We start from the raw sequence: 19,506 nt of genomic DNA, 5'->3' as shown, positions 1-19,506 counted from the left end.
GCTGTCATGGAGTGTATGGGAACTCCATTTACATCAGGCAATGTTGTCCTTTGGCTCCCCAGGGTGGGAATCACTAGGTCTCACCCAACAGTTCAGGGTTTGCTACCCCAGTCGCCAGAGATACTGGCAGGTATCCTCATCATCTGGAGAAAGACTTTTCTGGTGTGGTCTGTTTGTTAGGAGTAAAATAAACTTCCGTGCTGTGAACATAAGGGATAGAATTTCTAGAAGTTCCTCTGGAGTACCTGCCTGACAGATGATGTTTGTTGTGGAAGTCAGGGGATGAAGGACAAGCCCTGCTCTGAATTGAGCCTGCTTGCTGCCCCTAACTTGGTAGGACATGTTCATCTGTGCTTTGCCTGTCCTGATGGTCTTGCTGGAATCAAGGCACATGAACCTGTCTCTGCCCCAGCAGAGAAAAGCTGGCTGGGGCTGGGGCTCCAGTTCTCATGTAAGATACCATATGCTTTACTCAGAAGTGAGAGTTTCCAGTTATTATAATATTATATATGCTGGAAACATGTAAGGAATTCTGTAACACGTATTGACATTTTAGATAGCTGTTTTCAGATGTTTTAATCCCTTTCATTTCTACCCAAAGCTAAAACTAAGCAGATTGGCTGCATTAGTGAACTTAATTCTGCAGCTTTTGTGCCATTCACTGAAATGAGCTGTGGTATTTAGAGATGTTCAGGAATTAAAAAAAAGAAAACTGTCAATTTCTGTTATAGTTAAATCAGCCTTGACGAGCTAAAGCATTTTAATATATTGCTTAAAGTTCTAGACTATGGCTTTTCCTGCTCGTCCTCATTGAGTTCTCAGATGCTCCGTCCAGCATCGAGTAGAGAACCTTGTGCTGCGTTTTGCTCCCAACCTTAAAGAGTCTGGTGAAGAACTTCTTTCTCTTCTTGACTCAGGACCGTTGGCTCTGTAACACAAAATTAGCCTGAGAAGAAGCAGTTACTGTGATTCTGGGTTTAAAATCATGGCTTACGAAGTCCTAATCTGTAGTTTCTGGTTGGTGGCTATGTTGATTATTATGCTTAGTCTGTTCAGAAGGAATGAAATGAATGTTGGCAGTCTGTCCCTACCCTGTTGTTACTTCCTTGAGGCCATTTACAAGAAAAACCACTTACTTAGTAAGGGAAGACCCCTGATGGCAGCTGGGATAATGTGTCCCATTGTTTGAATCACTGCAGAATTCTTGGATTTTATGTTTGGGGCATTATTAGAAGCTCTAAATGTAATGTATTATTGTTATTAATTCCTATCCTCAGTCTCCTGAACCTTTGCAACCTAAACAGTTCTGGAGCTGATAGAGTGTGGGAAGCCTCATGCTTGCTCTGCAGGATCCTCGGGTTGTCACAAGGGGCCTTCCCACTGGATTCCTGAGCCGAGGCATGAAGGGAAGGGTGGTGGTAAGCGGGTGAAGACAGGAAAATCACATCATCCCACTTGTGTGGCCCACTACAGACAAGCATGGTGGTGAGTGGTGTACAAATAAACGCTACATGGCTGATAGTTCTCTTTGGAATCCTTGAACATAGGCTGTGTGGGTGTCTGCTGAATCCAGTAGGCTCCAGAAATCAAACTCAATGTTAGAAATAGGCACAAGAACATCTACCACAAGCACTAAGTATAGATGAGTTGAGGAGCCACCAGCCTTCCAGGGTCTATCTCTACAGAGTAAACTTTCTCATCCCCCAGTTCAGGAAGTAGCCTCAAAGACAGCAAAGCTATTATTTTCTATCCGTTCCAATCCATATCTTTGAACTCTTACAGATGAGACAGGAACTTTCCTACAGCTATAGTCTCACTGATCCTCATTTAACCTGTGAGGTAGGAGCTTCCCCTATAAGTGGACTTTTCTTTCCTACCAGCCAGTTCCTGACTAACCACACAGAGACTTATTTATTATAAAGCTCGGCTGATGGCTCAGGCTTATTACTAACTAGCTCTTACATTTAAATTGACCCATATTTCTTATCTAAGGTCGGCCACATGGTGGTACCTGTTTTCAGTATGGCAGCTTCATCTCCTGCTTCCTCTGTGTCTCCTGGTGACTCCTCAGACTCCTCCTCCTTCCCAGTGTTCTTTGTCTGGTTCTACTGCCTAACTTTATCCTGCGTGGCTATCGGCCAGTCAGCTTTTTTATTAAGCCAATCACAGTGACATAAATTCACACGATGTAAAGGAATATTCATTCCACATTCCCTCCTAGGTATATGGTCTTACTGGATACTTGTGAGGTAAGAGGTCACCCTAAAGTTCAGTCTCTCACTAACCTTCATTTACCCTGTGAAGCTAGAGCTTCATCCCTAAGAGAGTCTCAATGACCTTCATCCTCTTGGTACTGTAGGAACCTTATCCCAAGGACAACCCCACCAACCCTCGCCTATTCAGTAACGTGAAAGCTTTAGTTTCACTTTGGGTATATGTAGTAGGAGGCCGCTTGTTTGTCTTCCTTGCTGCCCAGACTCCCAAAATAATCGTACAGAAACTATATTATTTAAATCACGGCTTGGCCAATCACTTAAGCGTATTGCTAGTTAGCTCTTACATCTAATATTAACCCATTTCCAGTATTTTATATTTTACCACAAGGCTTGTGGCCTACCAGCAAGGTTTCAGCTTGTCTGTCTCTGGCTGTGTCTCCATGGCTTCTCTAAATTCCACCTTTCTTCTTCCAGCATTCAGTTTAGTTTTCCCCGCCTAGCTCTGTTCTGCCCTTCTCTGCTATAGGCTCAAGACAGCTTCTTTATTAGCCAGTGGTATTCACAGCATACAGAAGGGAATCCCACCTAGCAAAGCAAGAGCTTCACTGTAGCACAAATCATAAAAACCCAGAGAAAGATACTGGGTCAGGAAAAGCAAAGCAGCTAAGCCACTAGAGAGCTCCTACCTCTATGAAATCTTCAGACTAAAAGAGAGCAAGTTCCTGTCTTATCTTCCTTTTTAGGGCTGGTATTAAAGGCATGGACCACCACTGCCCGGCCTCTATGACTAACTAGTGTGGCTCCTGATATTAAAGTTGTGTGCCACCACTGCCTGGCCCATGACTGACTAATGTGTTCTGATCTTCAGACAAGCTTTATTTATTAAAATGTAAATGAAGAATCACTATATTTCTGGGCAAAGTCTTGAGCATACATACAGTGGGAGCTTTGCTCCTAAGTAGAATTTCACTGACTTTGTCTACCCAGCTATGCATGAACATCAACTCAACTGCAGTTTCACCGATTCTCTTTCATTGTGTGAGACGTGAACTTCAACCCCTAGCAAACCAGCACCAAATGTACTAGTGATTTTTCTGTTGCTGTGACCAAGACCGAGGCAACTTAGGGCAGAAAGAGCTCATTGTGGCTATGGCTCTAGAGAGATCGTGATGGGGTGGGGGAGACAGCAGCAGGTAACAGGCATGGCATCTGGTGCAGGAAGCTGAGGGATCACATTCTCAAGTGCAAGCGTGAAGCAGAGCGTGAACTGAAAAAGGATGAGGCTTTAAACCCTCAGAGCTCACCCCTACTGACATACTTCCAGCAAGTTCACACCTCCTAAACATGCCCTAATAGTGCCACCAACTGGAGGCCAGGTATTCAAATGCCTGAACGTATTAGGGCCGTTTTCATTCAGACCCCCACACCAGTCCTTGTCCTTCCCACAACACTGGAGCTTTATCCCAGGTTCACCGTCACCACCCGTGACATAAGAACACTTGTCAGAGTGTTGTCCGTGGCTGTTCGTGTGTTCTCGGCCACTCTGACTCGAAACAGTTACACAGAAACTGTATTATTTAAATCACTGTTTGGCCAATCATTTACATGTATTTCTGGCTAACATTTATATCTTAAGGTTTTTTTTTAACATTTTATTTATTTATTTTTTTAAAGATTTATTTATTTATTTATTATGTATACAACATTCTGCCTCCATGTATGCCTGCAGGCCAGAAGAGAGCACCAGATCTCATTACAGATGGTTGTGAGCCACCATGTGGTCGCTGGGAATTGAACTCAGGACCTCTGGAAGAGCAGCCAGTGCTCTTAACCACTGAGCCATATCTCCAGCCCCACTTATATCTTAAGTTAACCCTTTTCTGTTAGTCTGTGTATCAACACGAGGCTGTGGCTTACCAGCAAGGGTCTGTCTAGCGGCATTCTGTTCTCTCTTCCTCCTGATGCCAAGGGTTTTTGCTTGAATCCGCCCCCAATCCTTGGATTTCACACTTACTTACAAAACCTTAAAATCTTTTTGTTGTTGTCTTTCACAGATCATAGGATGCCAAGTGAGGAGAGACCCCCCGGACTCTACAGAGCGATACACACGTTGGATCAACCAGTTGACATCGGATCAGCTGTTGACACAGGTGACAACCACTGGGTGTTTGATCTTTTATAGGCTCAAGGTTAGAGTCCTCTGGGACCATGTCCAACTTCTTGACACATCCTGTCAGGGTTGGGCTTTGTAACTTTGGTCATCTACACACTGTTAACTAGACAATGTCTTGTTGGGGCAACCCCATGTTGCTTTGAGCCCTGATGGGTCAGGTCAGCGTAGGACATTATCTCAAGTACTGTTGCTCATAATCCAAAGAAAGCATTTTACTCTGCAGTGTGTCCTTAACGTGGCCCAGGTGGATAAGCATAACATTGGCAGCCACAGTGGCTCCAGAATCAAATACATAGTTGCTTTAGCAGTGGACAGAGAGTGGCCGTGACAGCGGACGGAGGGTGGCTGTGTATGATGAGTATATGTAGAGGTAGGTAGAAGGATGGCTATAATTCTGGTATGCAGGTGTGAGGACAGACATAGTTTCACCTAGTAGCTACTGACTTAGACCTAATTCTGTTGAATGAGGATTTGTGGGCATCGTGGAGTCAATGATTATGGTTTTCCTCTATGGGATCATCTGTCTATCCCCTCAGGCAGGCAGAGAATGTCTTGTCGCCTTGTACAGAGGCAGTCAAGGCCCAGCACCTGCCACAGAGCCCTGGCTTCATGTTGCTGTCACAAGCTTCTGTGCTGTGAATAGAAAGATATACTCTAAATTGTTGAGTGTGTGCAAAACAGACATTGGGCAGACTGTGACTGTTCCATGCATCTGTGCCGCCTGTGAGAGCTGGAAGGAAACACCACACCAGTGGAACCAGTGTGCACACAGTGTATCAGGATGCCCTGGGGCACGGATCACTGTTACACATCTTCTGAGAGCAACTTCCATCCAATATAGTGGATGCCCAACATGAGTTCAAAATCTCTCCCTAGGAGGTTAGGTTTTGTGCCTATGGAAAACTGTCTTTTAATTTTGATGTTTTTAAATTTTATTTTGAAAACTTTGTTATTGTTACTATTCTAAAGATGTTGTGATAAAGATCTCACTGTGTAGCCAAGGCTAGCCTCTAACTCAAGATCCTTCTGCCTCAGCTTCCTGAGTGCAGAGGTTTCAGACATGATGTCATTTTAAGTAGGCTTGGCTACTTCATGAACAAATTGGGGGAGAGGAGAGCCAAGAGAAAGTAATGGGGTGGTGGTGAGTACAAGCAAAGTGCAGTGACAGATACGTGTGAAAATATAGTGTTATACATACATATGTGTGAACAGTGTTATAAAACCATTATTTTGTACAAAAACTTTTGAATATAGAAGTAACGTTAGCTGTTAAAAATAAAGAAATTTGAATATTAGAAAAGGTTTTAAAGAACCATGTTAATTATATCCCCACTCTTCCGCTCACTTACTTGTCCTGCAAGGTCCTGTCCCCTCCTTCCCAGGTGTGACCCACGGCTTTTCTGACTGACTGTAGGATGCCTTAATCTTTGAGGTTTAAACTTCAAAGTCCTCATAGAAAATACTGAATTAAAGCTGGGCAGTGGTGGTGCATGCCTTTAATCCCAGCATTCAGGAGGCAGAGGCAGGTGGATTTCTGAGTTCGAAGCCAGCCTGGTCTACAAAGTGAGTTCCGGGACAGCCAGAACTAAACAGTGAAACCCTGTCACAAAAAGCAAAAACAAAAAATAAAAGACTGGATTAATTTTTTTTTAAGACAGGGTTTCACTATGTAGCCCTGACTGCCTAGAACTTGCCATATAGATCAAACTGTCCTTAAACTCACAGAGATCCACCTGCCTCTGCCTCCTGATCACCACCACCCACCATAGAAACTACTGAATGTAAAATTCTGCACCTGACAGTGTTTATTGTGTGTGTATATCAGACCTTTTCTAAGAAGTATTCAAATAGTCAGAAAATATTTACCAGAAACTTATTGGGGGACATTCCATAAAATTGGAAAGCTAGTTAAGATGGAGGCGCGTATAAGATTCAGGTGGCAGGTCCATGTTCTGAAGAGCTATACAGGACCGCAGGAGATAGAAGGAACTCGGTCCCCAGACTAGGGTCCTGGGAAATGGAAAGAAAACACAGTCCTGTCTGTGAGAATCGGGTGAATATTTTAAGGGCATAACGCCCGTGCTTGCTTTTGTAAATGAAGGCTGTGCGGTGACCCTGGAGCTGACCTGTCCAGAGAGGTCTGTCCAGCTGCTTCTCAAGGCCTTGGCCAGGCTTCTGAGAGTGAGCTGCTCAGCCCATGCTTAGTGCTAAGGTGAACTGGAGAGATCTGGGTACTTCCCAGGAGCCTTCAGAGGCCTTCGCTTGTGCTTCCCCGGGCCAGTCATGACTGGACAGGTCCTTTGGGATACATCTGTGGTAGTGGAAGAGTTGTAGGCCACCTGCTGGTTCTTCCCAGAGTGTGGGTGGGAAACCAGGCCTGGTTATCGAGACCATGGCGTGGGTGCCTACCTACCTTACAGGATCCTAGCTGATCAAGGCCTTGGGACGGCTTGTGTAACAAAAGCCTTAGGGTATTGCAGCAACCCATCTGGGCTCTTTCTCTTGGGCCATATGCCCAAACTGGGCCCAGGGACTCCAATAGTAAATGCTTCAGATGTGAGTATGACATTAGTGGTGGCTGCTAGGGACCTCGGCTTGTCCCTTCCCCTCTAGGCTCAGTCAGTCTTAGCAGAAGGGAGGGTCTGACTGCCTGCCATGTGTTTGGGTTTCTTACATAGCCCTTACCAGTCCCACAGTGCCTGCTCTTCTTACAAACTCCTTCTTAAAAATATTTTTTTCATTTATTTTACATACTGGCCAGTTTCCCTTTCATCCTCTCCTCCTGTTCCAGAGGACCCTGGTTCAATTCACAGCACCCACATGGCAGCTCAAAACTGTCTGTAACTCCAATTCCAGGGGTTCTTGACACCCCCACACAGACATACATGCTGGCAAAAGACCAATTTATGTAAAATAAAAATAAAACAACAACAAAAAATTTAAAAAACGATTGGTCAAGGCAGCCCAGCATAGGGAGTGGGTTCCCAAGAGCTAGCTCAAGCACCGGGGCAGAGCTCTTATTAATGTAATGTGTTAGGTGCTGGAGGGCCAACTGGGCAGACTCTTTTTGTTTATCTCGTATTTACAGAACATGCCTTGTCTAAAATTTTTTCTGAAGTTGAGAAATATTAAAGATACAGATGTACAGAGAGCAAGGTCGTGTCATGGATGGCCCCATGCTTCCTCAGCACTGACGTGTGGCACCATGCCTCATATCCTATTACTTTGCATATCACTGGAGAAAGGTCTGCTCTTTAAAAAGGATCCAGATGAATCAATATGTATAAAGTTTCTGTGATTATGCCCTGTACCCTTCTCTGTCTGTGATTCTTGTGTAGCCCTGGCTGTTCTGGAATTCACTCTGTAGCTCAGACTGGCCTCTACCTCACTGCCTCTGCTTCCTGACTGCTGTATCTGGGATTCTAACACTCCCAGTACAATATCTATTCCTCCATTTTTTTGTCTTTGCTGGGAAAACATGAGTCTTCCGTTCTAATAGATGCCCTAAAATGTTCCTTGGACTCGGTTTCATTGTTTGTAAATTCGAGGGTTTCACCGTTAGACCTAGGTCTTTTCATAACTGACCACACAATAACCCATTCATTTGAAGATCTTTAACAAAATTAAATAAAGGAAAAATTACAGCTGGTTTAGAAGGCATTGTACGTGATCATCCCCATGCTGTAGGTTCTGGTGACCCAGGGACCCTATTGTCTGTGAACATGAGAGACCACTAAGTCCTCTTGCTGACCCATAATCAACTGTGACTCTTGTGAACAGGTAGAATGGGGACCATGAACACGAAACAAAGGAGGTAGACGAGTAAGAGGGAAATATGCGTTCATTCCAACTGGGTAGCACTTACCCTCCTCATGTTCTTTGGTTACAAAAGAAAAATAGACTTCACCCAGGACATTCATGGCTTATAGGTTTTGAGATTTGTTTCACTTGATTTTATACATCCCAAGGCTCTCATTGACTTTTTTTTTTTTAGCTTTTATACCCTAATTTTCATACCATAATTTTAAAATGTCTTTGGCCGAGTGTACTTACTGTCATTGATGGCGAAAACCTAAGAGCAGACTTCAGACTAGGACTTGAGAGCAGTGTCGGAGCAAGTGAGGCCTTGCCTGTGGACTCCACACTGACAGTTTAAGGAAATGGACTATCTGATTTCTCATGGGGGCATGGGGTAGCCCGGCATGAAGGAGGTGACGAAAGCAAACAGGGAAGGGAGGAATTATTAATGTGGCCATCAGTGCACCAACGCTCTCCTCCCATTCCCTATACTCCGTAGTCTCACTGTGTGATAACCTCACAGTCTTCACCCTTCCCTTTTCGCTGCCCACTTCTCTCAACTCCTACTTTCTACTCCCTCTTGCCTGTCTGTCTTTCCCTCTGACCTGGCTCCCTTCTCTGCTCTATGTCCATGGCCCTCACTCCACCTGCTATGCCCCCCATTCTTACTTTATACCCCTGTCTAAAATCCCTCTGATCTGTCCATAGCCTTTACTCTTAACTGTTCATGCCCCTCCTGGCTGTTCACACCCCTTTCCCAGAATCCTCACATGTCCCATTCCTGTTTACGGCTTCCCTTTTTGGTCCCCCTTCCTCTCTTTTGCCTGCCCATACTCTTCTCTCTACCTGTTCATTTTTCATACGGGACTATATCCAAATGTAATTTTTTGAGCTGGGTTAGCTGTGCTTCCTTGCAAGTCTACGGGGCCTTAGGCTCCCTGTTTGGAGCACTTGCCTTATGGCTCTACTGACCTTGACTCAGCTCCTTGATCATCAGTAAGGCAGCGAATGTCTTCAAGACCACCATTACCTAGCCTCATGTTAGCAGACAGTGTAGGCATACAGCTTCTCGGCTGGACTTGACTGACTTTGGCTCCAGCACCAATTCCAAGATGCCTCTCCTCAGCCTGGGCCCTGTGGGATACCCTATACACGAACACACCGGATGGCTTCCCTCTTATTTCTTACCTGCTCGCAAAGCTTTCCTCCAGGAGCTGAGATTTGGCACCTGGAGTCTTCACTATCAACACTTGCTCTCCCTGGAGTTCATTCTGTGAGGGTCTTTAGGACTAGCTGCTTTCTCTGCTGCATGTTTGCTTACTCTCTATCTTCTGCATTTCAAATACAATTATCGTAGCATTTCTGCCTCTGTCGGCTTATAAAGTGGGTGATATAAAGGATGTGCTGCCCAAGTGTCAGCTGAGGCTGCCTGGATACTCAGCATTTCTGATCTGCCTGCAGTTCTTGTCACTGGCTATTAGGGGCACAATAGGATTGTCTGTAACTTAGTGTAAGTTGCTTGGCAACAGTAAGGAAACTATTCCTTAAGAAACACTTTTCTTTGAATTTTTAAGCTTGTCTTTGTCCACTAAATAATGTTTTCAGAGTTTATCCACAGTGTAGAAAGTGCAGAGGTTTATTCCCTTTCCAAGCTGCCAAACAGTCCATCATGTGCGTCCTCTCCATATTTCGGTAGACAGCAGGTGGTCTTTGCCCTTTGGTAATTGGGAATAACACTGCTGTGAGTGGCTGTTATGCATTCTCTGAGCTCTCTGTTCAGTTCTGGGCTTATAACATAGGAACAGTATTGCAGGGTGAGCTGGCCATTCTGGGGGCTTTTGAGGAACTCCCCTACTGATTCCCACCATGCCCGACCATTCTGTTCTTCCACGGACAGTGAAAGACTTTCTCCTGTTCTCCAAAGCTTATTCATTCTTGGATGTGTGTGGAGGATACTGATAAAATAGACAGAACAATGCTTTAAGATGTATCTGGGAAGCAGCAGCCCTGAAGGACTGTGTGTGATCTGCCCTTGCAGTAGTAAATGGTTCTCTATAATGAAATGTGTATGTTCTTTCTCACCTGTCTCGGGGACAGAGATATAACCCTAGCATTTGCAAAGGGTCTGGATGCAGGGGGTAGCACAAAGGCCCTCGGGAATCTGTACATTTACCCGGGGAGACCGGAGCTGTACATTCATGAGACTACTGTCCTAGAGATGCCAGGACCAACTAGTCAGCTTGTTGCCAAAAGCTGACACCAGCTATTTACTGGGCAAGAAGCTAGTGGTGGTGGCCAACCCATCCAGCTTTCAAGCAATAGAGGCTGCCTCGCTGACCCCATTCCAAGTTCATGAGCCCCAAACTGGGATTAAAGCAAATGGTTCTGTATTAGCTTTAGGGTATGAGCAGGGCCCTGCCCCTATCACAGGTCCTAACATACTGGGACAGCACCTGATCCAGGAGTACATATTTATCATAAGTAAGCCAGACCCTCTCGATTCTCATTTGAACTGTCAGAACTAGTTTCATAAAGTTTGAGACTGGATTTTTGTAAGCCAAGAAATACGGCAGTCTGATCTTATCCCTATAAGATGAATAGACAAGCGTTAAGTTTAAAACTATGAACTAAGCCACCCATGTGTGGGAACTTTGATCAGTGGGCAAAACCAGTTTTTTGGAAATATTTTCCTATGCTTATGTTGACCTCAGTGGTACAATGTCCTGTCCTTGGACCTGAGCGTATTGACATGGTGTTCACACATATAACAAGGTATCCACAGAGCACTAAAACGGGGCGGCATGGTAAGATTTCTCAGCCACAGCCTTCGAGGGGTTTCTCTGTACCTCATTGTGATGAGAAGGACCCTTTAGGAACCAGGGGCTTCCCAAACCCTAGTCCAGAGGATAGCATTCACAGGTGCCGTGCCATGGTATTCAAGCTGCTGTTGATTTGTCTGACATCTAAAATTGCTTGTGGATGGCCTTCCAGCATCTATTCCCCCCCCCCTTTTTTTTTTTAACTCAGTCTGACTTGGTGAGAGAGTCTCTAGAACTCTAGTTGGAGTAAACAGGGATCCATGTGCCCGAATGAGCTAGCATCTGGTACCACAACCTCTTTTAAATCTTTCCAGTTAGAATTTGAGATTTTAAGACCTGACTGAGACTTGAGTGCATGGCTTTCAGTTCTTCTGAAAATGAGATTTGGAACTTCGGTACCTACAAGGGTATCTGGGAGCATTAAATTCAGCCTCTGTTCTTTTCTTAAGCAGTTTAGGGAATAGTCACTCACCATATTTCTGTCCCATGCTGCTTGCTTACACCCACCTCAGTAAAGTGAGCCAGTGAAGGGTGTTTTGAGCAGGAAGAATCTCAGATCCAGCTGAGTTCCCAGTCTTGTATAACTTGATGGTGTCTGACTTGAGGAAGAAGGCGGCTGGTACTACTGAGTATTTTGAAATGAGTGTAGCCCACAGTCCTGTATCCTGCATTATTTCCAGACATTCAGATGAACAAATGCTCCCTGGTATTCCCTGTAGCAGGGGACCCTTTATTCTCTAGGACCGAGAGAAAGCAGAACATGACAGGGACCAGCATGCTGGCTTGAAACAAAACACTGTGCCGGTTACTTGGGTCCCTTCAGTAAATCATTCTGTTGCGATGTCTGTTTAGGGAGTCAACATGACTCACGGGAACCACACCAAATCCCTATGGTGCTATTCTGCAGAGCTGCTAATGACTTGCTTGGTAGACAAAACTGTAGACTGTTGGGGCTCCAGGCGATATTTAGCTGTGCCTGAGAAATCTCTGTGCAGAGAATCCCTCCCAGGACTCCCCACCTGCCTCTGCAGGAAACCAATCAATGCATGTATGTGCATCAGGGCTGGTGCTAGGATGCCTGCTCTGGAAGTCGGCAAATAGGTCCACGTGCAGGTTACCATCAGAGCACCTGACTTGATAGAGTGTTGTAGGGGTATTTCACCCACAGAACTACCCAAAAACAGTAGGGACAGAGATATTAATAGTCTCCAACCCCTAGACTGCCAGTTGTGAACACCAGGAGTTCTGGGCTGTCCTTGCTCTGTGGGCATGTGAAGCTTGCACAGCCTGCCCCCTGTCTTCCCAAAGAGGATAGAAGTCCTGGATTCAGAGACAATCTTGGCGCTTTCTCATAGGGTAGCATTTCTACCACATGTCACTGACAACACCATAGTTGTCACCACAGCATAACAAGCCGCTCCAAAGTTTAGTGGCATAAAAGTCTGTTGCTATAGGTCAGTTTTGTGGATAAGTGGAGTCTGCAGAGAACCAGGGTCCTCAGGCCTCCCTCTGCCTTTCTGGCTGGAACAATGGGGTCTGGACCTGTCTGCGCACAGCCAGTTTGGGATTGGGACTTTGTACCCTGTGCTGACCATCTCTAGGTAGATATTCAAGAGTTTCTGCGCCCTGACTACAGCTGGTATCACTGTCTGGTGATTACAAGTCTCGGATGCTGTGTCCAGACAGGTCCTGCACACTGTCCACAGCTGTAGTAGTCAGGGCTACTTTGCTGCCCACGGTCCACTCTGTGCTGCTTCTGACAGGAACGTTCCCTGCCCCCAGACACTTCCTGAGTGCCTCCTCCCTTATGTGCCCCCCCCCCCCCCCCCCCCCCCCCCCCCCCCCCCCCCCCCCCCCATTCACCCCCCCCCCCCCCCCCGTTGCTTTTCTTGGAAGATCTTGTGTTCTATATTCATCATCCCCTAACTTCTGTCCTATCTTACTTTTCAGTCTCTAACCAGGTCTTCTCTGTTTCTTATAGGCCATTCTGCCTTATCTTCCATTTGCCTTTCTGCCTCTCCAAGACCCTGATTGAGCCTCTATGCAGGAAGCTGATTGGCCAGTGAGTTGACTGTTAGGCTGGTAGCTGTTCGGCTGACTGTGTGGCCAGTGCTCTGGGAGTGTGTGCCCCTCAGCATCAGATGGCTTGGACCACAGATGCCTGGTCAGCCTGTGGCCTTTGTTGTGCCACCTCATCACCCTTGCCTCCCGTGGCATTTCTTCTGGCTCTTGTTGGAAATTACCAGATACATCACATCAACTGTCAGAGGAGTCCATGAAGAGAGTACCCAGTGTTAGGGTCTGTAAAAATGAAGGTCATTTTTCTCAACTTTCAAAGGCCAACATTTTTAATTTTGATGAAATCACTTTGAGTTTAAATTCTATTTTGAAACACTCTGCCCAACTTGCAAACATTTTATTACGTATTTTCTTCTAGAAGTTTTAGTTAAGACTCTTACGTTCAGTCCCCTCATTCTTGGTCACCTAAGTTTGTGCATCGTTTGAGATAAGAGCCGAGGTTCGTCCAGTGCAAGCCCTTGGTGTGTCTCCTTTGCTTCACCGTGGCACTTAACCACACGCATGTGGATCCGCGTGGAGATATGCGTGCACATCTGTCCTTACTCTGGTGTCTGCTGCAATGTTACACAAGTTTTCATCATGCTGTATTAAGTGTTTTTCTACTTTTATAGAAATACTTTAGCTAATTTTTAAATTATCTTAAATTTAGAATTGATTTGCACAAAATCTGAGATTCTCCGGTGGCATTGATTAAGAGGCTAATTAACAGAATTTGGTTAGATGTTCTTTAATTATTAGAACTGTTAATACAGCTTTCATTTATAAGTGTACACATTTTACTAAATTCATCTTTAAGTATTTTTAGTATGATGCTGTTATAAATAGTTTAAAGCTTTTAGCTTCTGGCTGTTGCTAGAAGGGCTAGTAGCTGTTTGGATAGTCCTAGAATTGTTGATACATTATATATCATAGACAATCTGAATGCCATAAGATTGTTGTTTATCTTTGTTGTGTTGGACAGAGGCTCCCAGGTGTCCAACTGCAGAGTACACTAGCCAGAAAATAAGTTGGGATATCTTGGCAAATAAAAGTTGAAAATGGTAGCTCAATTTTTTGCTCTCTGTTAATTTCCAGGTACCAGCATGAAATTCTTTTTTCCCTGATGGCCAAATAAAAGAAACATACAGAACACAGTTTTAGGGGAGTAATGTTTGTACGTGAGCTAAGTTTTGGTGATCAAAGGCGTCAGGGCCTCATAGCTCTTTACTCAAATGCTAAAGCTGACCCCTGGGGGCTGCTGGAAGGTGCTGAACCAGACTGTGTGCTGCCACATCCCCCAGGAGAGACGCTAAGTGGAGGCCTTTTAAACCGGTGGAGATTTACTGCATTGCCTGGTGTTTGGTGTATCTGGTGAATCACCTGAGTGGCTGACTCGAGGGTTGGCCCATGCGATCCCTCTGGTCAGATGTCTACTGGGCATTTCTCTGCCCAGCCATGGGGCCTGTGTACTGTGGGATTATGATGGGATTGGGCCATCCAACGTAGTTCTGCTGTCAGAGCGTGTCTTCAGAAACAAACAGAACCTCAACCCTACAATGAGGTTGTAGCTTAGAGCGTTTGCCAGCTGTGTGTAAAGTCACGGATTCTGTCGTCAGCACCGTCACACAGCCTCATGTAACTTAACCCTTGACTAAGACGGAAATGACAGGTTACAGAGCTAAGGGACAAGGGCAGGTTTAAAAAAACTGCCTGGGAAAAGGGAATCTGAACTAACTAGAGCAAGGTTGCTTGTCTATGGGTTCTGAATGTTGTCCTGGGGCCCTGTGAACCGTGAGGGTTGTCCTTCATACTGTGGAGGACTGTTCCCCTTCCAGAGGCCAGGGATTTTCACTTCCTTTCTGCTCTGTTAGGCTGTGGCTCTCTGGGAGATTTGAGTGCCCTAGGTGTGTGGTTCATTTCTGCAGGTCCTTGCTGTGTGCAAGGGGGGTGCTTCTGCCCCCTTGTGTGAGGAGGTCGCACAAAGAAAACATACTTATGGGACATTTGAATCCTTCTTTAGTTTCCGTGTCTGCACTTGATGGCCCTTTAGAGGGTTCTGTAGTTTGGTACGCGTAAGTAACACTGGCCGCAGGCTACTGCTGTGTATCTGAGATTGTGTTGTGGCCATGGTTCGGTGATCACCTCAAAGGAAAGTATACATAGCCTCAGACATCCTGTCAACCTGTCCCCACTGGTTATGGGGTTAGCTACTTATGGCTAAGACAAAGGCATTTCAGGAGTTAGTGAAGATCTTGGGAGTCCTCTGTTGAAGCCACACCCAGCTAACTACTAATGGCCTTTATCTTCTTTCCTGCATTTCTATGGGTAGGAGCAAGGAGAAGGTAGACGAGCCACGGGATTCTTAACCAGCCCTCCTCAAGGGATTCAGGAGTCATGAGTGTTAGCCACCCCCCTCCCCACACACACCTCCTTTCTCTTGTTTTACCACAGCTTGGTCCACAGGAGGAGCAATTGTTTTTGTTTGCTGGACTATAATTTTTTATTGGAACATTTTCAGTTCATTGTTTGCAAACAATGTACAAGGACAAAACAGAAACACATTATACCATGCTTCCCCCAACTTCTAAAGCAAAAATAGAATCATGAAGAAAGAATAAAATTTCTAGAGACTTCCACTTAAAACAAAATTAAAAACCAGACAGAAGTTGAAGACCTAGCCTGACTCTTCAGCCCAGGCTAGCCTGGAGCTGGAGGTCCTCTTGCCTCTGGATCCAGGTGCTAGGATTTTAAGCATGTACCACCAAGGTCTTAATACCTGGGTAAGAGACTTCTTCCTGACCTGGTAACTGGATGATTTGGGCCTTCTAGACTAGGTCCAAAGACTGCTGTGTTCCAGTCTCATAGCCCTCTGCTAGAGAGCTCTTGATCCCTGGCTCAAGGACAGTCTCTAGAAACTTCTGGGTCTGGACCTCAAAATTGGTGCTGGGACACTGTGCACTGGGGCCAGAAGTACTCAGCATACCACTGGGTCGCAGCCTCATAGATCCCAATGGGAGATTGCTGGGTGGAGACTTCAGGGGCTGAAGCGGGAGAAGAAAACACTGGATTTCAGCTTCCTGAGCAAGATTCTTTGAATTTTGTACCAGGAGTTTGTGGAACTGATCAGCCAAGATTATTACCTCGTGTTGGTAGTAAAGTTACCAGCACATCAAGATCTCAGGTGCACCTTCAGGGTCCCACCAATTTGTGTGACATGGCGTGCATCTCACACTTCACGTGTGGGAAGTGTTCTTTAGCGTCATCAAACATCGTTTCTACCAGGGCTGGGGATAGCCTCCCTGTTTCTGGGAGTTGTGAGCAACTCTAAGGGCCTCCTAAACAGGCCGCTTCACCTGGCGTAATGTCTACAGGGTCATTTGTGTCTCAGCGGCTGTCAGAACCTCATCCTTTGGGGCTGAGTCAGACCCCATGACGCGCTTGGGCTACGTGCCTATCCATGTTTGCCGTCATCTTCTGGCTGTGGCGAAAGTGAGTTTACAGACATCTGTTCCAGGCCCGCTTTCAGTTCTTGGGTGTGCACCCGCAAGAGGAATTGCCAGATCATACGGTAATTTTATTTTCAATTGTTTTGAGGAACTGCTGAGCTGTTTTTCACAGCAGTTGTACCAGCAGTGGTGGGGGTAAGGGAGTCCCTGATTTCTTCATAGCCCTTACCACACACCCCTAGCATCTGATTGCAGAGTGGGGGGACGGGGGGCGGGAGGTGGTTGATAGCAAATTTCTGTTGGGGGCAAAGCAAAGCTGAACGGCTGTTCATGTCTGTGTTGAGGGAGTGTAGGAGTCCCTTCTGGGTTATTGTCATCCCTTGTCAGCAGAGCTGGTCCAGATGTTTCAGGACCCTGAGAAGGGGCCACAACACTGTTGTACCCCTCAGGGCATCTTTTTCTCATCTCCCTCCCTGTGAGGAAGGAACCTTGTTATTATCACTTATTGTTACCACTGTGAGATCCTGAAGTGCCCTGGCCAGGTATCCTAATGTCAACCTTGGGAACTGGAGAAAGTGGAGAGCCCTCTGCCCTGAGGATGCCAGCAAGCCTGGCCTGTACCTCTCCACCGCCTTCTCTGTGTCCCTGAGGTAGCAGAGGTGGAAGAGAAGGTATGGAATGACCAGGTGCCTGACGCCTATCTCTCACTCACCAGCAGAGGGGACTTGTTTTATGCTCTGGAATTATAGCATCCACCAAACTGCCAAAGGATGCTTTTCTCTGGACTTGTTGTGCTGAATCATAGGCTTAACAACGTCTTCGGGGGAAACCATGACCCCTGAGTCAGTGATCAATGGGCAAAGGCCTCTGGTCCTCCCAAGCTTTAGCTTTTTGCTAATGTGGGCTTGTTGTATTGGTAAGAGAGGAATAATTAGACAGGGTTATTTTATATCTCATTAGGGTTGTAAGTAAAGGGACATGTGTACTCAGAAATCACCATATGTAAAAGGACATATGTGCACTCAGAAATCAATCACCTGCTGCCCACATGCATTCCTGTTTAGGGACCCAGCTCAGTGACCACTAAACATATTACATTTCCCATCTTGACACATGAAAACGTAGGATTAGTCCAAGAATAAGTAAATGTTGATTGAAAATTAAATGTTGATTAAAAAAAACACCAATGACTGGAAAGTTTCTAAAGCATCGGTAGCCTTGCAAGTGCCATCTTGCTGGAAACCTAAAAACCCTAAGCAGAAACAAGTTCTTAGGTTAGAACCTGCCTGAAGGACCAGAGTCACCAGAGCTGCCCACTTTTTCAGGATCGATAAATCTCCAGGATTCTGTTGATTGCTCTTGCTTGACTCGCTCTGTGTCCACCATGAGCCAGGCATTCATACATGTGTCCACATGTGGTCTATACCTGTACATGTCTGTGTGTACGTGTGTGTCTTTGGAAATATGTGTAATGCATGCCTACATTTCTCTGTGGCCAGGAATGTGTGTGCATAGCCTTACAGATTGATGTACTGTGCTAAACTTCACTTAGCCTGGACCAAGTTTAGCATCCCTTCAAGAGCAGAGCCACAAAGAAACTAGGAATAGAAGGAACATAGCTCGGCATATTAAAGGCTGTGTGTCAGAGCTGCGCCTAGAGATCACATTAGACTGAGTGAGGAAAGCCAAAAACATTTCTTCTAAAATCAACAGTATCTACTCTTTCACAGTGTGGGACTTGAAAGTCTAATCTTGAGCAATAAAGCAAAAGGAAGAAAAGGGGTGCAAATAAGAAAGGAAGAAGTCAAGTTATTCTTGTTTGCACCCAATATTATCCTATACTTAAAAGGCACGCCCCCAAAAGACTCCACCAAAACACTCTTACAACTGTTAAACACTTTCAGCAAAGTGTCAGGAGATAAAACCAACTACAAAAGTCAATAACTTTATATGCCAATAAGGAACTTAACTAAGAAAATTTCACAGTAACATCATAAAAATACCTAAGAATAACCCTAGTTAGAAAGATGAAGGACCTCTACGATGAGAACTTTTAAAACTGGGAATGGAATTGAAGACAACTTGAAGATAAAAATACCTCCTATGCTCATGGATTGGGAAAATGGATATTGTGAGCATGTCTATTTCACCAAAGCAAATTACAGATTCAAAGTAATCCCTATAAGAACTCCAATAATGCCAGGCAGTGGTGGTGCACACTTTCATCCCAGCACTTGGGAGACAGAGGCAGGAGAATATCTATAAGTTCAAGGCCAGCCTGGCTACAGAGCTAGTTCCAGAACAGACAAAACTACACAGAGAAACCCTGTCTCACAAGAACAAAAAATAAGATAACAAAAAAATTAACATGGAAACATAAAGGACTCTCAAGAGCCAAAACAATCTTAAGCAGAAAACAGTAGTATCGTTATCATAATACCGGATTTTAAATTATACTACCACACCATAATAAAACTGGGAGACTGGTGGTACAAAATCTGGCATACAGACCAATGGAGTAGAAAAGTCATTAATCAGACTTCTTTGGACCACCAGCTTCTAAATAATGACACAAAGACATTATATTCATTATGAAAGCTTGGCCTTAGCTTAGGCTTGTTCCCAATTGGCTTTTATAACTTAAATTAACTCATTATATTAATATGCATTGTGCCAGATGGCTTGTTAACCTCTCAAACTGTTGCTACCGAATCTCTCCCAGAGTGCCTATCTATGCCTGGAAGTCCACCTATCCTTTCTTGCCTAGCTATTGGCTGTTCAGCTTTTTATTAGCCCAATCAGACATCAAAGACCTAGGCATAAAAGCAGCCACACTGAACCTCATAGATTCCATCTTATACCTGCCATTTTGTCTTGTTGACCATGTCCTTTGCTTTACAGAAGCTTCTCAGTTTCAGGAGGTCCCATTTATTGTTTCTCTTGGTGTCTGTGCTACTGGGGTTATATTTAGGAAGTGGTCTCCTGAGTCAATGTGA

The 19,506-nt window shown here is 45.1% G+C and overlaps 1 protein-coding gene across 2 annotated transcripts in view; it reads left to right on the top strand.

The window, feature by feature from the left end:
* B3gntl1 (UDP-GlcNAc:betaGal beta-1,3-N-acetylglucosaminyltransferase like 1) overlaps nt 1–19,506 on the top strand; it is a 67,700-nt gene that overhangs the window by 27,675 nt on the left and 20,519 nt on the right. For both annotated transcript variants that reach the window (XM_050130441.1, XM_050130443.1), the window contains exon 6: nt 4,271–4,366. In XM_050130441.1, coding sequence (XP_049986398.1) covers nt 4,271–4,366 — 96 coding nt within the window. The remainder of the gene's footprint in view (nt 1–4,270; nt 4,367–19,506) is intronic.

Source organism: Alexandromys fortis, unplaced genomic scaffold, assembly GCF_014885135.2.
Source record: "Alexandromys fortis isolate MF-2015 unplaced genomic scaffold, M_Fortis_MF-2015_v1.1 scaffold_349, whole genome shotgun sequence".
In the NCBI taxonomy this organism is placed as follows: domain Eukaryota; kingdom Metazoa; phylum Chordata; class Mammalia; order Rodentia; family Cricetidae; genus Alexandromys; species Alexandromys fortis.
Note: the sequence above shows the minus strand (reverse complement) of the source record. Positions and strands in the feature narration are given on the sequence as shown.